The sequence below is a fragment of the Haemaphysalis longicornis genome, unplaced genomic scaffold, assembly GCF_048455015.1.
Source record: "Haemaphysalis longicornis isolate Haplotype H1 unplaced genomic scaffold, Haemaphysalis longicornis Haplotype H1 scaffold_12, whole genome shotgun sequence".
Lineage (NCBI taxonomy): Eukaryota > Metazoa > Arthropoda > Arachnida > Ixodida > Ixodidae > Haemaphysalis > Haemaphysalis longicornis.
Window position 1 is genome coordinate 60,779,171 of NW_027526225.1, and position 19,255 is coordinate 60,798,425.

The 19,255-nt window shown below is 47.2% G+C and overlaps 1 protein-coding gene across 1 annotated transcript in view; it reads right to left on the reverse strand.

Moving 5' to 3' along the window:
* The window catches only part of LOC144162733 (tyrosine-protein kinase transmembrane receptor Ror-like), a 288,345-nt gene that overhangs the window by 51,242 nt on the left and 217,848 nt on the right, over positions 1 to 19,255 (reverse strand). Inside the window, exon 5 of the mRNA XM_077693373.1 lies at positions 5,964 to 6,039. Within this exon, the coding sequence (XP_077549499.1) occupies positions 5,964 to 6,039 (76 nt within the window). The remainder of the gene's footprint in view (positions 1 to 5,963; positions 6,040 to 19,255) is intronic.

A 19,255-nucleotide genomic window follows, 5' to 3' on the forward strand; every position in this document is an offset into this window, starting at 1 on the left:
CTGGAATCTAGTTAGAGCTCCCTGTCAAACTATTCATAAAGAAATTTCAGGTGGTATGATTTACGTCTGGATTCTAATGTTGGGATACCATTTCTCTCCATAAGGGCAGATATGGAGACTGTTTGCCCGTCTCCATTTCTCGCTGATTTTCCCCGTAACATGAAGCGCACTCGATTCGCAAAAGTAGCATTGAGTAAATGAGACAAAAGAATACGTATCAAATGCCTGAACCAGTACCATACGAAGTGCAACCGCTTTATATCAATAACAAAATAAATGAATTGGCCATAAGGCAAGTGGAATTTTGGCCACCAGAAGGTGGAGATGAAGGGGCAAAGCTGCACAGCGACCCGCAGCAAGGACTAGGGGCCCCGGGTACTCCCCTTATCTCCCCTAGGACGTACCGGAAAGGGTTGGGTTGAAGGGAAAAGGGGAGAGGGGGAAGAGAATGGGTTATGGGAAATGGGAAATGGGAAGGGCGACAGCGAACTTTTGTTGTGATCCATAGATGTCTGACTTCTTTTCAGGCCTGCAGGTCTCTCACCTCGGGAAGGGCATCAGACTGAGCAGTGAGTGCTTACTTCTATACGTACAAGTAACGTGTGTCTGCCATAACACATTTTAGACGCGATTATAAATCAGTATAAACAATCGCTGCGACCAGGTTTCCCTGGTGGTGCCGTTAGGGGCGCGGTGTGCGGATTTGCGCGAGTACGAGAAGGTGTGTTACTTGACGATACACAAAACTGTGGTTGATTCCTCTGTTATAAGAATCAGTAACACACGAAAGCGAAATCTGCAGCTGCGCATGATTTGCGGGTCGGCGGCTGTCTTGTGGGTGTGCTTGGCGAGCCACGTCCTGCTGGCTGGTCGATTCTGAAAAGATGTACTGGCGTCATTTCCGTTACGGAAATGACGTCAGTGAAATCTTGGTGTACGCCGGCATAAAACACTTTCGTGTTAAAATATAAAACCTGAAAACGAACAACCCTAAGTATAACGTACTCTTTAGTACTAAAGGTTGCTTCCCCGCAAGAAGACCCTGTGTGCAGAGTTGCACCTTTTACAGGCCGCTTGCTCCGTTGTAGTGGCGTCACTTCCGTGACGGATATGACGTCAGCGAAATCTTCGTATATCCGGGAACAAAACACTTTCGTGTTAAAAACATTAAAGGAAAACAGGGACAGGACTAGGAAGTATGACAAGACTGGGCGCTGGTTCCTGTTCCAGCGCTGTTTTTGTAACTTCGGTATAAGAAGCCCGCACTAATAAGATTTTCCAGTTCATGTTAGTTGAGTTCGAATGTACATCACAATCCGTTCTATCATTCTTCTCCGTCACCGATTTAGCCATCAAGCTTACCAACACGGTCAACGTTTACCTGCCCGACACACTCTGCTTGCCATCATCATGCCGCAATGCCTTCTGTCATTCGGCATCGTGGTCCACCAAGTTTTTATTTATCGGCAGCTTCCGTCACGGTACATCATGCTATAATCACCAGCCACTTCTGTTTACATTGCACCCTATAAAAGTCCATCATGTTACATAAGGCTTTCAAACATGTCCACCATTCCTGCCGTATTCTTCGTCATAATTTAAACTGTGAATCCGGGCGGCATTTGCAACTAAAGAAACATCAATTTACGGCTACTCCGGTTCGGTCCCCCGTCTACTATACAGTGTAGAGAATTGGCGAATCGAAGCACAATAGAAAAGCTGGTTGGGAGCTCAAGCTTCCTGGTTGCTGTTCCTTCTGCATTCGGGATGGCGGCTCAGCGGCATAAATTCTCAGCCGTGGAAGGTCACAGGGCGTCAGTCGTTGATAGACGTCTGGACGGCCGTTCTGTGAGTTCAGAAAATTAAGCCTTAGTAACAACGCCACTATCGTCGTCTCCACGGGCCCGCCTACCTCCTAAGCCTTTGCGTCTTGCCGCCTCAATTGGCGAGAAGTCGGCCGTGGGAAAGCCATCTTTTCCGGCTTGAACATCTTCAAAGGCGAAGCTACAATCTTCAATGTGCCCGCACGCCGATTAGTTGATTAGGACTCCGGAGCACACGGCTGCGGAAAGTTCGGTCGCAATTGTGCAGAGATGGATGATTATACGGTTATTTGTAGATGCCCTTCACAGTGGGCGGCGCAGCTGTCCAGCTCTGAACCTGGTCCAGCTTAACCTGGTGAGACGGGCCCGGACGGACAGCCAGAGCCAGGGACTCCTGGACTAAGGAGTCCCCCCACTGGTCTGCCTCCCCACACGGAGTCAAATTGGGATTCAATAAAAATTTATTCATCATCAGGGCTGAATCGTCAATTTCTGCCCCTTGTTCGTGGTTGGTTGTACGATACGAGCTTTCGTGCATATTGTCCGCCAGAGTTCGAATAAATAGAAGGAAGTTGGGCAGGGCATGCGGTTACGGTTGTTATCATGAAGATATCAGGGCGTAATTTATCCCGGAGTGTGGTGTTTACCTGACTGAACAAACTAAATTGCCCATTTGAACGCACCTATGCCTATAGCTATTCCCAACGTCATCTCCATCAGCATGATTTTCAAGGAATGATGTAGCCGAAAACGTTCTCCCTCGGGCCCCTACGCGAAGTGCTCTGGCTCTGAAAATGTCCGGATGCCGTTCACTCCTACTCGTCTATAGGTATAAAAGCCCCATCCCTTCCTAAATATTGTTGAGATAAGCGCGAAATCTTCCAACCTTTGCTGAAAGTATGTCCAATCGATCATCAAACCTTCAAAGACCTTCCCCCTTCAGCGCCAAGTTCGGTCACTGAAGTGTGTGATTTCCTGCCGCAACATTACCAGCCGCCAGCGCTTCCTCTACATCCGCCCTCGATGTTCCCGATCATGGAGATAGTGACCAGAGTGCCAGGAATTAAACGCAAGGAGCATATTCCGGCTCCCGCTCTACGGTTTTTTGCCCTTGAATATATCTCCCTCACTTACGGAGTTAACACGCATCTGTCACTGTGTGGATACCTTCATCTCCCACCACCCTCAGTGGCATGCTCAGCCACAAAACATCATCTACGGCTGCCGAACCTTCAGCTCTGCGACTGGCCTTGGCTCACATCATCAAGCAGCCGGCACGCTTCAGTATCTGTGGGCCACCAGCTCTCCGTAGGACTACAACTGAGGGAGGTTCTAGGTCCTTGGAGTACTTCCCAACGTGCCTCTCGTGCTACAAAAGCCTTACTGGCGTACCTAAAAGACACAAGTCTTGACCAGACTTTGTGAAAAGCTAAAATCGCATGTGTTCCTCGTCATCATTATAATCATCTATAATCATCATCGTCACCGCGTTCACCAGACGTACGTAGCACATCATACGGCTGTACTTGGCTGACGTCGTCAGCAGTTTAATTAAAGATCGATATATATATATATATATATATATATATATATATATATATATATATATATATATATATATACGAAGACCGGACCGAAGACCTCTCACCCCGGTCGAAACGTTAGTTCAATCATCGTTTTCATACGTGTGTCTACTCTCTCGCGTATTTTTGAAACCGAATCCAGGATCTTATTCTTCGCTATATATATATATATATATAGCGAAGAATAAGATCCTGGATTCTATATATAGCGAAGAATAAGATCCTGGATTCGGTTTCAAAAATACGCGATAGAGTAGACACACGTATGAAAACGATGATTGAACTAACGTTTCGACCGGGGTCCGGTCTTCGTCAGAGTCAATGTAACTCTGACGAAGACCGGGCCCCGGTCGAAACGTTAGTTCAATCATCGTTTTCATACGTGTGTCTACTCTATCGCGTGTATATATATATATATATATATATATATATATATATATATATATATATATATATAATTTTTCGCGATGTTTAAATAACCGTTATGACACAATGTAACCCAGGTTTCACGCACGTGCCGTGTGCCCAGAGATCTTATAAGAGCTTTTCGGTCGGCCAACCAGTATATGGAGACATCTATTCGTTTTCTGACAGGACGCCAACTAGGAAAGCTTTCACTTTAAAAGTCGCATTAACCCTGACCCCTCGTCATACATGTACAGTGCCCTTATTAAATGTTCACACACTGCGTGCCGACGGTCGCTCCGTGTATCACAGCCGTCCTCGTGTTCCCTCGATCGGTAAAATAGAGAGCGAGGAGGCGGAAACAGCTGGCGAACAGCAGTGCTCCGGCAGGCGCTGCCATCTGGCGAGTGGATCGTTAACCGCCGTCTTTCGTTCTCGGCTTCACCGCATGACAGCGTGCGACGCGCGAATCAGAAAAACCAAAAGCCACAGGGGTTGGGGCGGCACAAATTGTAGCTCATCGCGGGCAGTTAAGTGCCTTTTATTTCGTCCAGCGTTGTTTTCCCACCGTTTGCTTTGATCGCAGGCGAAACGACGAGGGAAAGTGCGGCGGAGGGCGGAAAGGATAGGGCAATGGGCCAAAACGCGGTGGAATGCGGTACGGATGGAGAGAGAGTCGGTGTTTAGGGGGCGTATCATGACCGCGCGTGATGACAAATGGTGCCATACAGACGGCTAAGCGGGCCACGGGCACGAGGGTTCTCGAATGACACTCGTCAGGGCCGACCATGGGGGCGACGTTGCGCCCGTATGCCGGGCCCCTCGCACCCAGGCGCCCCTCATGGCCGCGCCGCTGTCGTCTGCTAGTTGTTGTCTGCTCCGCGCAGTCGAAAACTCAAAGCTTTTTTGAATGCCTACCTATAGTCATATCTTTCTTCACAGATATTTTATGCACTCCTTTCTTTTTATCATGGTAGAACTCGAGAGCAGACTGCTTTGTCAGGATAACAGTGATACCAGTTTCATCGCAAACTTCAAACGAATAACGGAGATAATAAGAAAAACAATTGAAGCACTGGCGCCTCCCCAGTCACTTTCCGGTGACGTTTCTGTGACGTCGCATAATCTTGTTTGTGCGATTGGTCGCTGCCTACCTAAACAACCGCCGAGAAACATGAGTGGGCCGTTGTAGCGGGGCCTCTAGTTCTGTTTTATTGTACCACTTGTATGCTAACCTCCAGCTAACACGCCGATAACTATGTTTTTAGTGCTGGCCTGTATGACGTCACTCCTCTCCATATTACGTCACAATAATGCGAAATTTGAGAGATAGATAGATAGATAGATAGATAGATAGATAGATAGATAGATAGATAGATAGATAGATAGATAGATAGAGAGAGATAGAGATAGAGATAGAGATAGAGAGAGAGAGAGAGAGAGAGAGAGAGAGAGAGAGAGAGAGAGAGAGAGAGAGAAAGAGAGAGAGAAGGAAAGGCAGTCATGTTAACCAGGCTACGACCTAGTATGCTATCCTGCACGCGGAAAAGGAGAACAAAGAGAAAAAAGAGGAAAACAGAAAACGAAGGGGAAATGTATGGACAGGGCGTGAAGTAGTGTGCCCAGCGTCAGGACACCATACACAAAAAAGTTCAGTGAGTTCATAGAGGGGAGTCTTTTGCGCTACAGTCTTCTGTGGAATTCCGTCGTTTTTAGAAAACACAAGAGCGCCTTTGAGGCCTTGTGCGTAGGTGACGGAGAAAGCCAGTGGTCCAGTTTCTCAATATTCCTCGCGTTTTCCGGCTATAAAAACGGCTTTAGTTGGCTAGAATGGAGTTGAGCCACTTAGCAAAGAGCAGCTATTTTGAAATGAACAAGGTGGTATTTTGTCATGATCCCTTTAAAGATTGTCTTGATAGCAAAAGTGCTGAGTATAATCAAAACGCCCTACTATTGCCTGGCGTTGCGTTTGTCCATGGCTATCATTTCGAAAAGGACGCGAATGTACGCTCCCAACAGCATAGAAACTTGATTTCTAGGAACTATAGTTAGCTTGGAAAGAAAAACACATCGATTTGGAAAAGCGTGGTCACCCCGGTGGGTTTTCGTGGCTGGAAAGAAAGAAAAAGAAAAGCACGTAACAAACGCTCACCTTCCTCCGAGTCCCGGAAAGTGCGGAAACACCGGCGGAAATTGCGGTATCTGCGCCGGTGCGTGGTGGATGGGGCCTGGGTAGGAGTACAAAAAATAACATATATAAGATGAGAGACATTGATCGACATTTATTTTCCACCAGTTTGCAGGGTAATATACGGGTCACAGGACTCAGTTCAATGGCACTCAAGTTGAATGAGTTTCGCAGAATGTAATAACAGAAATAAGTACGGAACGACAGCTAGAAGGCGTTATAGAACGTCTGTACTACAACACTCAAGCACACTCATTGTATATTGCAGGATAGCCTTTGTAAGCTATTTAATTGCACTCAAAAAGGTTGGTGTCGACGTTGCGCAATACCTGCGTTGAAAAGCCTTTCCTAATGTTCCACGAGTTGGATTTAAAAAAAAAAATTTAGAGCAAAGCACACAATGTGTGGCGTGGAAGAATCGATGGAAGAATCGAGGTATTCACACTGCTATGGCGTCCCCGTAAGAAATCTGCCTTGTGCGTTTCACTATTCAGGCCTTGAAGCAGGTTGACTTAACTCAAATGAGTTTTGGGTGACATACCATAATATGGATGTAGGTGTAACTGTTTCGTTTCTTGCAGCCGACGCCCACTTAACTGCAGACCAACGCGCACCTTCACAACACCCTCCTCCACCCCATGTTTACCACACAATACACCGCTAATGTCAACACTGCGTGCCCATGCACACCAACTTTCCCCCCACTACCTAGCATTACACCACAAACAACAGCGATGGAGGCGAAAAGCAAGAACGCCCGTGTGTACGAGATTTCGGCGCATGTTAAAGATCCCCAGGTGGTGTCAAAATTAATCCGGAGCCCTCCACTACGGCGCGCCTCATCGCCTGCGTTGCGTCGCCGCGCTAAACCCTACAATCAATCAATCAATCAATCAATCAATCAATCAATCAATCAATCAATCAATCAATCAATCAATCAATCAATCAATCAATCAATCAATCAATCAATCAATCAATCAATCAATCAATCAATCAATCAATCAATCAATCAACAGACAGTGGGTGGAGCTGCTGACCAGCTCGGCACTAGCCATCTAGCATATTCTGGGGAAGAGGGCCCATGTCGACAGCAAGCACCAAGGTGTCCTGAACAAAGTATACCTCTCCCCCTAAGAGCGCCGAAAGGTCGCGTTTGCTGTTCCACAAAATTCATTTACTTACTCATTCGCTTAACGTTAACATGTATCTTAGAGTGTGCTATATGGAGTCAAATAAGATGAGTTCGCTGCTTTTTGTGTCGTTAAATTTTGGAGTTAATGCAGCGAAGCTGCTGAATTTCGACTATGGAGAGCGCCGTATTGAAGAGCGCGCGCTTATTTAAACCATTGTGGGGTTAGTTAACGAAAAAATAATGCCATTTAGACTGGCATTGTGTTGTTTGCTTTCACTACAAATCGGACCAGTGGCGTTGTTCTGATCTAACCGCTCTGCTGTCGCGCGGCGTGCGGGATTCAATCGTTCGCGCTGCAATAACTCGGTAGCTAGCGGTAGAGAAGCTAGATAAGTGAGCTAACCCGGCTTCAATAAACATATACGTATTGATACCCAATCCGACTCTGTGAAAACATTTTCTTCTGAGCTTACGTCCAGACGATGCCACTTGTTCGCAGATTGACCTGACCCCGCGTGCAACCTGTTAAGCTAGTTCGTATGAACTACAGTGAAAGCTCGTTAATTCGAACTTTATTAATTCGAGTTTATGGATAATTCGAACTGTACTCTTCGGTCAAGCATCCATGAAGCCTATGTAAAAAAGCCCGTTAATTCGCACGCGAATATGTTCCACTGCGGGTAACTCGCGCCACCGTACGCGCCACCGCACCGGCGGTATGGCGGCTGACAAACGGTCAGAGATATTCACCCGCTGCCTACGTACGAAACGTCGGCGCCTGCGCAACGCAGAGAAGAGCAGAGAAAGAAGGAAAATCTGATAAAACAAATCTGAAAACCCCACCGCGGACCTTTTGGAAAACGTATTTTTTTGGGAACTACGTCAATGTGTGGGGTGCACCATCAGACGAGGACGTCATATCTCAGAACAGAAGCTCAGAACAGAAACTCAGAACCTATAGCTGCCAACGACGAAGATGAGGAGGACGACGTACCAGCGCGGCTGTTCACTCGGAAAAGATGGCTAAATGGAATAACGGCCGTCTTTGGTTTAGTGTTAAAGAAGACGAAAAAGAGGGCTTCCGCTACATTCGCTCATTGGAGTAAAAAGTGCTGGCTGTTGTCTTTAGAAAAAAACTGTGGTTGATTCCTCTGCCATAGGAATAAGTAAAACACGAAAGCGAAATGTGCAGCGAAATCTCCAGCTGAGTATGATTTGCGGGTCGGCGGCTGTCTTGTGGGTGTGCTTGGAGAGCGACGTCCTGCTGGCAGGTCGCTTCGGCAAAGGTGAACTGGCGTCATTTACGTGACAGATATTACGTGAGTGAAATATTGGGGTATCGCGGCATAAAACACTTTCGTGTTAAAATATAAAACCAGAAAACGAACAACCCTAAGTATAGCATACTCTTTAGTCCTAAAGGTTGCTTCCCCGCAAGAAGACACTGTGTGCAGGGGTGCACCCTTTACAGGCCACTTGCTTCGTTGTACTGCCGTCACTTCGGTGACGGATATGAAGTCAGTGAAATCTTCGTGTATCCAAGAATAAAACACTTTAGTGTTAAAGAACAAAACAAAGGCAGGCCGCAGTCACGGGATATTTCAAGAATCAGATTGCAGAAACACCCACTGCTTCCCAAACACAGCGTAGGGTTGCAATTCTTCACTCACTACTTCGAACTTTCACTAATTCCAACTGAGATGGCTTCCCCTTGCGGTTTGAATCAACGAGATTTTACTGCTCATAATTACCAATACTTCCCACCTGTAGTGCTAACGCAACAATCTTTTATGTCCACTTGCCGTTACTTGCCGTTACCCCCAACAGCGGGTCAAAAACTGTGCGGCGCTTCATTGGGGAAGGACAGGAGCTCATTCCTCCACAACTTCTGAGACTTATTTCCGAGCTATGGCGTGAGTAGAGCTGAAACCAGAACGCGTGTTGCTCACCGCCGTATGGTTGTAGCCCTGAACAGTATGGCAGAAATTGTACCGCCTTTCTCTCACCAGAGCAGTGCCAGCCGCGTCAGGGGAGTGTTTAACACGAAATGTTTTTTTTATTCCCGGGTACACGAAGATTTCACTCACGTGATATCCGTTTTGGAAGTGACATCGCTAGAAAAAAGTGACATTGACGGTGCGGCGCCCGGATTCGAACCCATGCTCTCTGGAGTCCTCTCGCCGCAACGCGAGGTACGTGGCACTCTACCGACTGCGCTATGAGTGGAGACGTGAGCAGCTCTACGAACGCGCCTTATGTCCTTCGCTATGACTCATTCAGATGGTGCTGTCGTCTAGGAGAGACGAAGCGAAGTAGCGCATCATGACGCTAATGAGCGCCGACAGGTGGTGTCTCGATGCCAGCGCCTTCGTATACGGGGGAGGGGCGTGAATTGAGGCACACTCCGCTGTGGCGTTGTTCCCATGACCGATGTTTCAAGTTGCTGTTTCTGCGCATGTCATTTTTGGTTTTGTTGTCCCGGAATGAACAGGTTATTTTTCTGTTTCTTGCGTGTCCGCGTCACTTCCTCCGGAGGATCAGGCTCGCGAACCCCGTCGCACATGAAGGAAGTTCCTTTGACATTCATCTGCTCCTGTGAAGGCACCTTTCACTTTCGTGTTTTACCGATTCCTATGAAAGAGGGATCAACCACATTTTTTTGAAATCCGGACTGATCCGGGATCCTCCAACACGCCGAATAGTAGCCATCCTGTCGGCCCTATTGCCCCACTTAAACTTTTAGGCTTTATTTTAGAGGCGAGACCCCTTAAGGGTTCGTGCTATTGGTGTCTCATGTCGTCGTCGTAACCGTCGTCCCATGCAGTAACGGTACTAAAACGCCGGGACACTCGCTTATGCCTCGCGCTATAACGTAACGCGTATTAAAAAAATTGGCCGCGTATCTGCTCCTTTCGTTGCAAATGTCGTCAAAAGACGATAGTCTTTGTAGACATTTGCCAAGGAAATGCCCTCCTTTGCTTTCCCGCTCACCTCTCATGCTGTTCCTGTTCCGTCGCGCTCATTCCAAGGTAAACACACTAAAGGTTTGCGCAAGGCGATTTGAATTTACCGCATTCCACTGCTACAGGCCGGGTTCCTCGATGCCAGCGCTGCAGTAGGGCGGAGGCGCGCGTGAATGGAGGCGGCCGACTAGAAGGTTTATAGAGCCGCGTGGCCGTGCTCCACGTGCGTTCCAAGCAGAACGTGGAACCTAGCTAGTGGAACCTTTGGTTGCTGTTGCCGCGTGATTTTTCATATGCCGCCAGGAGGCGGCGGTTTTCTGCAGTAGATGTAGAATATCATTTTCTATCGAAAAACCAAGCACCCATGAATTTTTAATAAAGGAACACTGTAAATATCCCTTGTGTACTAATTTCCTGTCTTATATTTGCGTAATGTCTTGTTCTTGTTCAACAAAGTTGAGAAGTATGAACATATAAACCGGGCTTAGACGTTTACATGTGGTTGTGAGTATATAAGACTATTGCGCAATAGCAATTTTACTTTGGCCGGGTGGCTGAATCGAGTCACAGACAGACAGACGAACAGACAGACAGACAGACAGACATACAGACAGTTAAAAATTTCTGGGTTTAAGTAGCCGAAGAAAGCCTATCGTATTTAAAAAACACTGGAACACTCGTTGACGCCTCGCGCTGGAACGCTTTGTAACGCATACTAAAAAAACAACGGGCACTTGTTTGCGCCTCGCGCTAAAGAGCTTCGTGCTTTAAAGACCAGAGACCTTTGCAGCAAAACTGTATACCTCTACCCCCCCCCCCCCCCCCCCCCCCCCCCCAACGGTTTCATCACAGTTGACAAAAACGCCAAGGCGACAAGAATACACTCACAGACTGCATGCTTCGCCTCTCTCCAGGTTTTACGTTAGGGGACAGGGCCCGGGATTTTTTTACGACAGCGGCAGCACATGCGCATCCTCGCAAACAGTCACGCGGGGGAAGGGTTTCCCTACGGCGTTCTGCTTTTCACTGCCGCTATGCTCTGCCCAAAGCAACAAATTTTCCGTCCGAATATTGAATCGTTCAAAATGAACGAAACCTTGATTTCCCTTCCGCAGTGATAGAAAAGAAAGTATAGTATGGTGACAAGTGGTGTGTGAGAGACTAAGAGCGGGATCAAATGCGCCTGGCAATAAAAGATGCTTGTTTTTTTACATTGGAACGTTTGTCGAGCTTGCATTGAGCGTGCTTTTATTGCTCAGATAGATGCAAAGGACTGCCTTAGTCCTTGTTTTTTTTTTCGGATGAAGGGACAAACAAGGCCTTTGCTCTTTCTGATTGTGTAAACCATCATGTTTAGACAATCATGCCCTACCTCTCTAAGGGAGCATACCTCTCAGTATACCTGTCTGTATACGTCCGCGTGTACCTTTTGTAGACGCGGAGAGAACGATCTCGGATGAACCTGCCGTTGTTAGGAGAGGAAAAATTTTCGGATTAATTCCGTTTTTTTCTTCGAGTAAGTGGCTTAAACGCACCGGCATAACCACCATCATGGCCTCATGAAGGTCAGAAGATCAACTGGATGCACTAAGATTGAGTTCTCAGTTTATTTTCTTACGGTTTTCAAAATAAATAACGAAAGGTGAAACAAAACTGCAAGATCAGTAGGAGAACCAGCAGCCCCTAACCGCTACAGGCCTAACACGATACATGAATGTTACGCGAACACCGCCGGATTCACTCAATATGAAAACTCCGGAAACGATGTTACCAATAGAACACGCGCGCAAAAAACAACCACACGCACACGCGCTTCGTCACACAATATAATAAGCTGCCGCCCGCACCGCGCGAAAGAAATACTACATTCGCCTAGTTCGATATCTACCACCCATCAATGATGTCATTCGGCTAAGCGAAGCTTCAGACATACATTTATTGTCTCTACAGCGCCTACACTGCGTTACACTGATGCGAAGGTCCTTTATGCCGTCTCGTATCAACACGCGACCATTCAAACCACTCTGTGTAGGTGTTTTCGCTCCCTCCACCTGCTCGTTTCTGTGCTAACAGCACATACTCCTTTTTTCTTTTCCCTTTTCATTCTCTACATACTGCGGTTCTCATCCATATTTCCTACCCGTCTTCATTCTCCCCTGCCGCATATGCAGATATCCCATTCCTCACACGTGCTACCAGCCATGTTTTTAAAAAGCAGCTTTCCCTCAAAATTTTGTTTGCCGCAAGTTGGCTTCGCCTCACCATGTGTGTTACAAAGGTGAAGCACGCTTTACAGATCACAGCTCCACCGGAATAATACCATTCGGTCACGTCTTATCCCCTCTCTCACCGTCTCTTACTCCACGCCTCCATGCTTAACTGCGGGACTCGTTCAGCGTCGCGTGCTAGTTTTATAATATTTCTTTTTTCGCGCCAAACGAGCAAGCGCGAGCAGGTGCGGCGAGCGCGCAGCTCGCAGAATGAATAACGCGGAAAACTTCGCCGGCGCAGCCACGCGCAAAAGGATACGGAAGGCCTTTCCCCGTCTCGCCACCGATATTCATATTCCCTGCGCAGAAAGAACGGCAAACACCGCGATGAAGCAGGAATAGAGAGCGGACAACTGCATCCGGTGGCTGTTTCGCTCGCAGCTCGCTGATTGGCTGGTGCGCGTGAAACGATGATGACTTCCGCGATGCACCTTTCGCCGAGCGGAACGAGCACCTAGCTCTCCCGTTTCCGTGCTTCCCGAGGCTGAGACATTAGGATAGGAAAGAATTACGCCCGTCCCCATCACGGACGAAACAACAAAAAGAAAGTGGGGAGAAGGAGACAGGAAAGAAGCGGAACGATGCAGATAGCGATAAGTACCAAGCGTGAGGTAAAACCATAAAACGAACAGCGCAATTCGGGAACAGCTTGGGGCCATGCAAAACTGCCGCTGCTAGCTTCGCGTTCTTCGCTTACGGCGGTGCGAAAGCCAGCACACACAAAGGCGTCCACGAGGCGTAAGGTAGCGGCGCCTATGACGCATGCGCCGGGAAGTAAAGATATAAGCGAGTACGGAGTAAGCTTGCACGCCGCGCGCAGGCTGTTTTCGACGGGGCTCGTTTCGATTTCACGGCGCGCTTGCTCTGCTAGCTCTGCTGGCTCAACATCACGCTGCTAGCGGTTTCACCGCCTTCGCGCTCCCACCGAAACTGAACGGGGGTGACTGTGCTCTGTTTGAGAGTTGAAGAGGGCGCTATAGTCGCGCCCTCTTCAGTTTGATATGTTTGCAATATTTTGCTACATTCGCGACCGCCTCCAAAGTCTCCGTACTGGGTGTGTGACGAAGTCTTCGGAGCAGGCGTCTGAAATTCGCGACCGCGCACTAAAGAGGTCGTGATAAAAAACTTGGAAAATCGGAAAGAGAAGTATGTGGAGAAGCATGGAAGATACGAATAGCAACAGAAAAGAATCAAGTGGGTAAACACGATAAGAATGAATGCCGAGAGAGAGGGAGAGAAAAAGAGAGAAATGAGAGATGATATATATATATATATATATATATATATATATATATATATATATATATATATATATATATATATATATCATCTCTCATTTCTCTCTTATATATATATATATATATATATATATATATATATATATATATATATATATTTTCTCCACTTTCTTGTTTTCCAAATTCTTTATCTTGACCAACTACATACTCCCCTTTGCTTTCCGATGTTTTCTTGACTGCCAATTCTTATTTCTGTCTTATTTTCAACGAGCCCCTCATTTCCTATTCTGATTCGCTCATGCATAGCGAGGGCCTCTGTTCTGGCAGTCTTGGTGCCATAGGGAGCTTAAGAGGGTTCAACGCTGGTCGACCACTTTCGACATGTCGTAGACGCTCGAGTCACGGCCCGGGGGTTAAAAAGAAGGTCCCCTTCACCCCGAGTAGTCCGAGTGGCGCTGGCTGCCACCCCCAAGCGCAGGAAACAAAAACACCTGAACATAAATAACCCAGAAAGTGGAGGCTAAAGTAGCCCCGCCGGTAGCGTAGTGGTTATCGCCCCAGACCGGTATTCTGGAGGTCGTGGGTTCGGATCCCACCTGGCGGGCATTTTTTCTCCACTTTCTTGTTTTCCAAATTCTTTATCTTGACCAACTACATACTCCCCTTTGCTTTCCGATGTTTTCTTGACTGCCAATTCTTATTTCTGTCTTATTTTCAACGAGCCCCTCATTTCCTATTCTGATTCGCTACATGCATAGCGAGGGCCTCTGTTCTGGCAGTCTTGGTGCCATAGGGAGCTTAAGAGGGTTCAACGCTGGTCGACCACTTTCGACATGTCGTAGACGCTCGAGTCACGGCCCGGGGGTTAAAAAGAAGGTTCCCTTCACCCCGAGTAGTCCGAGTGGCGCTGGCTGCCACCCCCAAGCGCAGGAAACAAAAACACCTGAACATAAATAACCCAGAAAGTGGAGGCTAAAGTAGCCCCGCCGGTAGCGTAGTGGTTATCGCCCCATACCGGTATTCTGGAGGTCGTGGGTTCGGATCCCACCTGGCGGGCATTTTTTCTCCACTTTCTTGTTTTCCAAATTCTTTATCTTGACCAACTACATACTCCCCTTTGCTTTCCGATGTTTTCTTGACTGCCAATTCTTATTTCTGTCTTATTTTCAACGAGCCCCTCATTTCCTATTCTGATTCGCTACATGCATAGCGAGGGCCTCTGTTCTGGCAGTCTTGGTGCCATAGGGAGCTTAAGAGGGTTCAACGCTGGTCGACCACTTTCGACATGTCGTAGACGCTCGAGTCACGGCCCGGGGGTTAAAAAGAAGGTCCCCTTCACCCCGAGTAGTCCGAGTGGCGCTGGCTGCCACCCCCAAGCGCAGGAAACAAAAACACCTGAACATAAATAACCCGGAAAGTGGAGGCTAAAGTAGCCCCGCCGGTAGCGTAGTGGTTATCGCCCCGGACCGGTATTCTGGAGGTCGTGGGTTCGGATCCCACCTGGCGGGCATTTTTTCTCCACTTTCTTGTTTTCCAAATTCTTTATCTTGACCAACTACATACTCCCCTTTGCTTTCCGATGTTTTCTTGACTGCCAATTCTTATTTCTGTCTTATTTTCAACGAGCCCCTCATTTCCTATTTTGATTCGCTATATATATATATATATATATATATATATATATATATATATATATATATATATATATATATATATATATATATATATATATATATATATATATATATATATATATATATATATATATATATATAGAGAGAGAGAAAGAGATTTGTTCTCAGTAAAATGGGTTAATCTCAAACAATGGGTGGAGATACCTATCGCCGAAGATATATGCGTCAGATCAGAGGACGAGAAAACAGAGATACGGAAGCAGACGGAGAAGTGAAACATGGCTGAGAACCACGCACGTTACGTAACGTTTTCAGCACTGAGACGACATATCGCTTTGCTTGAAGCGGTACCTGGAGAATAGACCTTTTGAGAGAGAGAGAGAGAGAGAGAGAGAGAAGGTAAGAGAGGGGATATTGGGGCAGGAGGACTCTAAGTGATGGAATTTGGTTTAGAAAGTAGGGGTGCACGCGGCCTCGGACATGTTTTACGTCTTTTGGAGTACCAACAGTGAGATTCGTAGACCGCTTGAGATGTCCCTTTAGAAAAAGAAATTGTCTGGGCGATATTGTCGCAGGACGCATAGGTGGACAATGCTTTGTAGCACCATGGTGACCCACCAACAACGACGACCGAGCCTAGCGCGCAGCCTGGCTCGGGCAGTCATGGCCACTTTGTTAATACATCACGTGGTTTTCAGCTATGGCTGGCCGCCATTGTTTTGCCAACAGGTAACAATATCTTCAACGCGCGAGTTGGTTCGTCATGACAATTAAGGAAGCTCCCGCAAAGCACAGGATTAACCGATGATCGCTCACCCTGTGTTGTTGACAGGGCCACCTTTACAAAACTTTCATTTTGTTAACTCGTTTGTGTCCAATATTTTACTACTTTTCTGCCCGCTTTTTCCTTGCTTCAAATCTTCCCTTGGCTAGTTTTTTTCACAATCTTCAGTATGCACATAACTCATATTTGCGTGTTGTAAAACAGAGTGGCACAAGCATCTACGCCTCAACTTCGAACAAAATGCTTTTCTCGCGCAGTCTGAACATTCCGAGACGCCCTCATCTGACACGAGTTCGCGTTATTAGAAGAAGGCGTTGCTGGGAAGACGGAATCCACGTCCTCGCGCCCGAACTACTGACGACTTGTTAGGAAAAAAAATTGAAAATTTATTTTTCCCTCCGCGCTCCAGCGAAAGCCCTAAATAAAGTAATAAAAAAAAAAGCTGCGAAACATTCCATTTCTATCTCTCAAGAGTGCGTTCCGAATCATCTGTCCCGCCTTATGTGTCTCTACTTGATGTACATTCGTACCTGGATCCAATGAAATTCATTTTTTTCCCCTTTTCTATTCTAGAACTAGAAAGTTTTTTTAGGTGTTTTTTCTCGCCGCACTTTCGGCGATTGCCTCTCGTTCCGCCACATTTTTCCGCTGTTCGTTTCACTTTTTTTTTCATCTCCCACCATCGGTGTTGCTTCTTCTCCGAAACGATCGTGATGAACTCGATATGGCCGCACGCCGTGAGAGTATCACCGCCTCCCCGGAATTCGGAGTGAATTTTTCGGGTCGTTGGATTCGTCGTTCGCGCCCAACTTTCAAGCCCCGAGCGATAGAAAACAGAGTGACAGCAAAAAAGGAAAGACATTAAAGAAGAGCAAAAAAAAAAAAAAAGAAAAAGAAAAACGAACGCCAAAGCGTAGAGTCGGAGTATATGAGAAGAGGGCGGCCAACCGATTTGGACGGCAAATACTTCGCCGCTCGCGTCGACGCCCCGGCGTTGTATTGCACGTATATTACGACGCCCGCCGGAATGGGCGATGCCGTGTCGTCTAAGCCTTTTTTTCTCTTCTGCCCCGGAGGAAATGGAAAGGTCGCAAACATGGTCGTCTTCTTGTGTACGGGCAGAAAGGGAATCGACGCGTGGTGAAAACATTAGGAAGCCGCAGCTGTACGAGATCTTTCGAACATAGGTACCAACGTTGAAGAATTTCTCCTTCTTCTTGAGAGACGCCTAAGATCTTTGTTGTGATCAGCACGGGCTTGCGTTTTCGCAGCGCGCGAGAATTCCGAAATTTAAATTAAATAGCTTCGGTGACACTTCGAACTTAAGCAACGGTTCCTGGTAAAAAAAAATAGAGAAAAAAAGAAAAGGAACTTAGCAGACGGTCACGAAAGAGCGCGGGAGATGAGGAAATGGCAGCGACTTTTCGGGGCATGGTTCTAGCAATATGCGACTTGATCGTCACGCAAAATTCAGTAGAGCGTAAACATTGAGCAAATCAGTTTTATGTGAAATGAAATTTCAGAAGCCACGGGAAAGGATTGTTGTAGCTCGTCATCGCAAACGGTAAAGATTTCTAGCTCGATGTTTTCGCACTGGCACTGGCGCTTACTTTACGAGCGTCGGTTGAGGAGTTACTTCGTCGATGCTAAGGAAAGCAGGAATAAGCATTGCGGCGGCAATGGGGCGAAACTTAATTTTTCTTTTCGTGTTTTACGATCCTTTATTCTTCTGCCAACGCTTGTACAGAGAGCACCTCGACAGTCCTTACGATTTTTACAACTGTGATTTGGTAGAAACAGAAAAAGAAGCTACAAGAAAACTCACTCACGAAAAAGATACTTGGAAAACAGGTTTAATCGATTGGCCCTCCCAATGCCTGTTCTTCTAATCTCATCGTTCGGAGCGAAGGTGCTGGGTTTTAGCCGCGCAGATCTTTGCTCCGCCGTACACTTATTCATTTCGGAATCTGGCCGTCTCCCGAAATATCCCCCAGATAGCCATGTCAGGCTTCCCTCAAAAACATTCCAGCGTTTATGTTCACTGCTATTAGTGCCTTCCCGCCCACTGCCTCTCCTTTACCAACTCCATTTCTTGTTTTATTTTTTACCTACGTTCATGTTTTTTTTTTCATTAATCTTTTTAGGTTACCCGCCGCGGTGGCTCAGTGGCTAAGGCGTTGCGCTGCTGAGCACGAGGTCGCGAGTTCGATTCCCGGCCGCGGCGGCCACTTTTCTGATGGAGGCGAAAAGCAAAAACGCCCGTGTGTACGAGATTTCGGCGCACGTTAAAGATCCCCAGGTGGTCAAAATTAATCCGGAGCCCTCCACTACAGCGCGCCTCATCGCCTGCGTTGCGTCGGCGCGTTAAAACCCTACAATCAATCTTTTAAGTGCGAATGCACTTTATAAGCGACCCCAAACCATCCACCGCCGGCGGCGGCGGCGGCGGCGGCGTCGTCGGCGTCCGCAGTGCTCCTCTATATTTAAAAAAGAAACAGCATCCGGCGCCAGGTTTCGATCCGAGGACTTTGCGGCCGCAGCGCGACGCTCTACCGACCAAGCCACGGAGCCGACGCTGATATCAGTGTTAGTGACGCGCCTTATATCTTTAACGCATTCAAACTACGTCGTCAGCGGCGTGCGTTGGCGACTCAGCGGCGTTATAGCGGCTTGATAACTGCGTGGTGTACACGTGATACTACAAACCCGATGGAAGAGATGGAAGAGAAGGCGGCGAGGCGGTGGGCTGCGGGGGCCGAGCGCAAGCGCCGCAAGCGGGCCGACAACCGTGCATTCGCACTTTCACATTCTCCCCCTCGGGGAAATGCGGGGGAATTTTTTAGGTTTTGATTTTATTTTAGTTTCTGGTGCGACGTCTCATGTTTGGCCAGTTTTTTTTTTCTGTTTATATTTCGCCCCTAAACGCCTATTTTAATTTCATCCGTTAAATGTGTCGATTTAGTTACTGAGCATATATTTTCTCTCGGTGAGCGCCCCTTTTCTGGCCAATCCCCCTGAGTGGGTATGAACTATGTCTTCTGGCACCACCACCATCACCACTGAAAATTGGGTCTGTGCAATGCAGAGACAAAATAACAAATAGTGCCTCGGTGTCTTATGTGATGGTTGTTTCCCTGATTTTAGCAACTGTTGCACGCATAAGTCGGTTTTTCATTCTGCTTTTGGCTGCGTTTAAGACAGCCAAACGGCGAAGCAAAGTGGGGCTACAAAGCGG